Source organism: Limulus polyphemus, unplaced genomic scaffold, assembly GCF_000517525.1.
Source record: "Limulus polyphemus unplaced genomic scaffold, Limulus_polyphemus-2.1.2 Scaffold11526, whole genome shotgun sequence".
Lineage (NCBI taxonomy): Eukaryota > Metazoa > Arthropoda > Merostomata > Xiphosura > Limulidae > Limulus > Limulus polyphemus.
The window spans coordinates 1-6,468 of NW_013677136.1; the positions used below are offsets into that span (position 1 = coordinate 1).

The window sequence follows — 6,468 nt, forward strand, 5'->3', positions numbered from 1 at the left end:
CATCTGTTCGTTTCCTAGCTACACCATACGGTACTTTGTTTTCCATTTGAATGTTGATGGAAACTTTGGCTGTATAGTATGTTACTGATTTCCCATCTGTTCGTTTCCTAGCTACACCATACGGTACTTTGTTTTCCATTTGAATGTTGATGGAAACTTTGGCTGTATAGTATGTTACTGATTCCCCATCTGTTCGTTTCCTAGCTACACCATACGGTACTTTGTTTTCCACTTGAATGTCGACGGAAACTTTGGGTGTATAGTATGTTACTGATTCCCCATCTGTTCGTTTCCTAGCTACACCATACAGTACTTTGTTTTCCACTTGAATGTTGGTAACATACTATACAGCCAAAGTTTCCATGGAAACGAACAGATGGGGAATCAGCCTGGGGTTCCTCGTGTTATTAATCCACCTTTACAAAGCTACAGTACCTAACCATCCTTCTGAAGTTAGTGTCTTAGTATCAATGGAGCTGGACAAAAGGTAGCTGAAATATGGACTAATGCCTTTATGGAATCCTTCCATAAAGAATCACTCCCATCTTAAAGGCTGTCAAATAACTGTCCTATAAAATAACAATGGCAAGATCCCAGAGAAGGCTTAGTTAGAAGGTTGTCTATCACATTGAACTACTACTACTACTACTATCATTATTAAGTGGTTATCCAAGTGACTGTGAAACCTGGATCAGTCAGAACACAACGGCAGTAGCTCTATAGTATAGTCCAGATATCCATTCTTGCTGACAAAATATTCAGAGTCGGCATCAGTGTAAGATGGGTCGTAGCTGCACCAACTACCAGAAGATGCATCACAAAGCATGGACTACTATCAACACTGGTCTGGAATAACCCCTCTCGCCTGTCCTCTAGCTGGACAGTCTGACCAGATGCTGTGTGCTAACCTTTGCCGATGGAATTCCGGTGAACGACAGAGGCTGTAGCTAAGGTGAAACCAAATGCAAGATGCAAGCAATCCTGAGGAAATGGTGCAATTTCATCAATTCTGCCAGAGCCACAACCGTGTTCGGCACACTCAACAACAGACATGTTGATAAGGATAAATCATCATCACTCTTTGCAAGCATTACCATCTCTCTGGAAGAAACTTAAGGATCAGAGGGTAACCTTTGACAAGGAAATGAACGTCTCCAGCCACAGTAACACCATGAAAACCAGAAATATAAAAGTCATCAGTGCACTGAATGTTACAGAAGAAATGGAGCTGAAGAATGTCACATTCTACCAGTCTTATCTGGTCCATCCAGTGAGAAATTGCATCTAGATAAAATTGAAAATTTCCAAGTCGATGGCAGAAATAAAGCAACTGCATGGTACGACCATCATCTGGATGTATGTACCAGGCAATGCAGGGGTAAAGTTAAACTAGCAATCTGTCAAGATATTCATCTCATCTACATTAGTAAGGTGAAAACAGCAACCATAGAAGGTTTCCATCAACATTCAAATGAAAAACGAAGTACCGTATGGTGTAGCTTTACAAAGCTTACAGTACCTAACCAACCTTTTTTGTTATTAATCCACCGCCTGGGGTTCCTCATACAAAGCTTACAGTACCTAACCAACCTTTTTCTGTTATTAATCCACCCCTCAACCAAAGAGAAAACTGCCCCAAATGAAGAAACTTTATTCAATCCAAACTCGTTCCTCAACCAAAGAGAAAACTGCCCCAAACGGAGAAACTTTATTTATGATATGTAGGTACACTTGTATATCCACAGAATATCATAACAAGTTTTTGAGTTTCTGATGGAATTCCAGTGTAGACCAGGTAACTGATTTAAGTTACATGCTGATGTAGTCCTGTAAACATTTAACAACAATCATTGTTAATATGGACAAAAACACATTTTAGCTTAGGTTACAGCATTGTTCACGGGATATACTTTCACAGTGTAAAAAAAAGAAAATTGTAATATTAAAACCCTTTTTCTTTTTTTCATCAATTTCAACATTACGTGCGTTTCCACTCTCAGAACACAATGAATTTTATTATAACATGGACATCACGCATTTTGTGTTTACGTTATCAGATTGGCTTGTTTAATTGTTTTTTTTTTATTCTTAACATATAACAAGAAATGTAACACGGAAATTATAACCAATTTACATTGTAAAATGTGTCCTACTACCTCTAAATGTGTCAGATGAAATAGATTTAATTACACAAAGTTTATGCCACAAATTTTAATCCAGATTCACTGTAATGTTTCTTTGAAATTATTTTTTTGTTGTTATTGAGAGAACTCAGTAATTGTTTTTTTAAGTAATCACACAATGCCAATTTACTGCGTATATAAATCGGTTTGGTGGCCACACATAAGCATATGTTAGTCGGTGTTTGATAGAATGATAACTTTTTACTTGTAAAAATTACTTTTGGTTATTCATAAAATATGTTTTGACAATGCAACATTTAACGGCGTGTCCTATACAATATACGTACAAATTAGTATTGGTTGTGTATAAAGATGTTTTGATGTGTTTGTACTAGATACAATAATGATAGTGTTGTCACGATATGCTCCTCTTTCCATTTCGTATTCACCAAACGTAGTTATCACTTAATCATCCGTGTGGAAAATAATCCATGTTGAATCCGTGTACGTGTAAAGTCTTTTCTTTTCGGCAATGCTTACTGTCATTGGTCGGTTCGAAGCATATATATCCCGCTTTTAAAGGTTTGTATCTTAAGGTTAAACATTAAGTAAAAAGTTTTACTGTTTTGTTACTGATAACCTAAAGGAACAAGTACATAACAACACTTTAAATGTTATGAATTCATCAACACCGCACTTGGAAACCGGAATTCTCCTTTTTTTTTTGAAATCTTTAAAAAGAATTTGTGATACACAACAAAGAAAAACAAATACATCACCAAAACACAGAATGCTTGCCACATAAATACAGCTGTTTGTGATACACAACAAAGAAAAACAGATACATCACCAAAACACAGAATGCCTGCCACATAAATACAGCTGTCACGTATCACTTTTCCACAGTTTGATAGTTTTGTCATTTTCCAGAGCAGCTGAAGCAATTATATTTTCAGTTGGATGGCAGGCTGTGCACAGGACAACGTCTACAGGAATTAAACAAAAAATATTTTACTTATCAAATACTTTCTTTAAATAAACATGAAGCCCAATCTATCATTTGGATAAATTATCCCTGAACAAGACTAGGTTTATTGCAGTGATGGACCGTATATTGTTTAATGTTTTGAGTTGTCTTTTACTCACCACAGTGAACCAATATTTATAGAGGATTTTAAGAATATAACTCATTGATGCTACTACCTTATTATTTGGAATTATTCAGTAGACAACCTGTTAAAAATTCTAAAAATAATTATGAGGCCCACTCCATGATTTGATTCACCACTTGTCACTCATTTATTAAAATATAATCTAGTTAACAATTTGTAGTTTTAATGTTTTGCATTCTGTTTCTTTAGTTGGCACTCGGTAAAATGTATATGTTAGCAAAAGTTAGAAAATATGAAATATTTCATGAGTCTGAGTCATGTTTCTAAGTTCAAATGTTGGATATCAAGACAGAAGTAGAAATAAGAAAACTATCAAACAAATATATGATAACTTTGGAAACAATCTTAGTATATAGTATTTTAGAAAACTTGTAACATAAACGGAGAATCTTTCAACATGCAAATATTATTAATCCACCTCTACAAAGATTACAGTACCTAACCAACCTTTAGCCTGGGGTTCCTCGTTACAACAGGAGGTTTGTTCATGCTAACATGATTATGTAAACTAATGGTGTCAATATCAAACTTAATAGGACAAATGTTGAATTCCTAAATTATTTCATGACCCAACGGTGTGTATCATCAAAACAGTGGCTCAGCATTAAGTCTGAAGGCTTATAACACTAAAAACTGAGTTTCGATACCCATGATGGGCAAAGTACAGATAGCCCATTGTGTGGTTTTGTTTTAACAACAAACATCCAAATAGATCAGAAAATCTGTTACCAAGATATAAAATTGTATCAACAATAAATAACAGGTTTTTCTTTCTCAGTACATGAATAATAATAATATTGCAATATATATCCATAGCAAAAATAAAGTTATTTCAGATCAAACTGACAGTTAAACGAGGTTAAAATTTAGGGTTCTGAGAAGACAAAAAAAAAGGTTACAATGAAATGCCAAATGTGGCTAAAATTCAAGAGTTAAAAGAAGAAGAAAAAGGTTACGATGGAACGTTATACGTGGCACGTTACCTTCCACATTTTGTTATGAGGAAATCTAAAGTCAGAGAAGTTCTGATAAGGACATGTATGGACAGCTGAGGAAGAAATGGTATGACCTGTCTTAAAGATGAAGCTTACTATAAGCAATGATTGTTGAAAGGCCATTATAGACAGTGAATAGACAAAGTAATGAATCAACCCAGTTAGCTGAAATCTCAGAAAGAAAATCTGGATATTTCTGAAGCTACCATTCTGGAAACTATTCCGAGCAGAATAAGATTCAGGGTTTCTACTGGGTTACACTGCATCCTTTGTTTATTAAAACCCAGAAGTTAAAAGATTTGGCCGTATGAATTCAATTCAAACTCATTCCTAAACCGAAGAGAAAAAAACTGCCCCAAACAAAGAAACTTTATTCAATCCAAACTCATTACTCAACCAAAGAGAAAAAACTGCCCCAAACAAAGAAACTTTATTCAAACTCATTACTCAACCAAAGAGAAAAACTGCCCCAAACAAAGAAACTTTATTCAATCCAAACTCATTCCTCAACCAGAAGAGAAAACTGCCCCAAACAAAGAAACTTTATTCAATCCAAACTCATTAAACTTAATAGGACAAATGTTGTACGATATTGACACCATTAGTTTAGATAATCATGTTAACATGAACAAACCTCCTGTTGTAATATAATCATGTTAACATGAACAAACCTCCTGTTGTAAATACAACATTTGTCCTATTAAGTTTGATATTGACACCGTTAGTGAATGTCGAGAATTGTAAGGATGATGCATATATTATAGATACGAATAAATTTTATCTCATGTTTTGACGGTCTGTTAGCTGATTTACATAATCATGTTAACATGAACAATCCTCCTCTTGTAAGTACAACATTCATTCCCATCTAAATATATATACGTGCTGCAATGCAAGTTGTTGTCAGATATTTTATTGTTTAAGATTTGCTTTATAAGGTATTATGAATTCCATTCAATAAACATTTTTTGTTGCTTAGAAGTAGAAAAAAACGTATGATATTACTTCACAGCAACACAAGAATTTAAATCATTGCTTTACAGCCCTCGTCTTATTGTGTTTGTTTGTCTTTGGAGTTCCACTCGGGTTACTTGAGGGCTATCTTCAGTAGCCATCCCCTCTGACATAGAAATAAGTGCCTAGAGGAAAGTCAACTAGTCACTTCCTCCGACTTCATTGTAACACTCTCATGATTAAAATGGCAAGCACGTTCAGTGATAGAATTCGAACTTGTAATACCCAGATTGCAAGTGAAGCATCCTAACAGTCTTGATGTGATAGGACACGCATTGCTACTAAATGTTTCACCAGCTAAGAGATTCTGTGTCCTAAATTTTCTCGTCTCATAAACGATTATTTGTTGCGTGACTGATACTGATAGATGGTGCAGTTTTAACATTAGGCTGGTTTTTGGAAAAACGAGAGAACCGGTTGAGTACAAGAAGTTACGACGATTCTGTTTGGTTGATAAACCGGTGTATACTCCCACCCGCCGAGACTCAGTTGAAGTTATTATAATGTGCAATGAGCTGAATGAGACTTTACAATTAATAATAATTTCAACTACACAGTAATATACAACTTTGCAATAGACCTGTCAGTATAACTTACCAAATTTTCAGTTATCTCTCAATTCTTATCTTAGTGTAGGGTCTGGAAAACTACATGAACTAAAATATATGTTGGAAGTTGTTTGACAAAGTAATGTTGTAACTATAATATTAAATAATTCATAGTTACTTTAGCTAAATAATTACAAGTGTCTAATTTGAGACATTGGTATATCTAATTTTCTTGTACTAAAAACAGTGGTTTGCATCCTTTTCGTCTGCGCCCTCAAGGTTAGATAATAGAGAAAAAATTACACAAAATATTAATGAGAAAGTAAATTAGGAAGAGAAAGTCAGTTTCAATAATGCTTTCACGATTCTTTCATTTATAGAAATATAGCCAAATTAACAACAAATCCGTTACCTATCTTCATCATTATTAACGTACTAAAAAATTTGCATAAATATCACCAATACTACGACAAATCCGTTACCTATCTTCATCATTATTAACGTACTAAAAAATTTGCATAAATATCACCAATACTACGACAAATCCGTTACCTATCTTCATCATTATTAACGTACTAAAAAATTTGCATAAATATCACCAATACTACGACAAATC

At 34.3% G+C, this 6,468-nt stretch overlaps 1 protein-coding gene across 1 annotated transcript in view; it reads right to left on the minus strand.

Annotated features, from left to right (window-relative positions):
* Positions 1-2,820: 2,820 nt before the first annotated feature.
* The window catches only part of LOC106476775 (protein will die slowly), a gene marked incomplete at its 5' end in the record, with an annotated part of 9,999 nt that continues 6,351 nt past the window's right edge, over positions 2,821-6,468 (minus strand). Inside the window, one exon of the mRNA XM_013937402.2 lies at positions 2,821-3,109. Within this exon, the coding sequence (XP_013792856.1) occupies positions 3,009-3,109 (101 nt within the window). The remainder of the gene's footprint in view (positions 3,110-6,468) is intronic.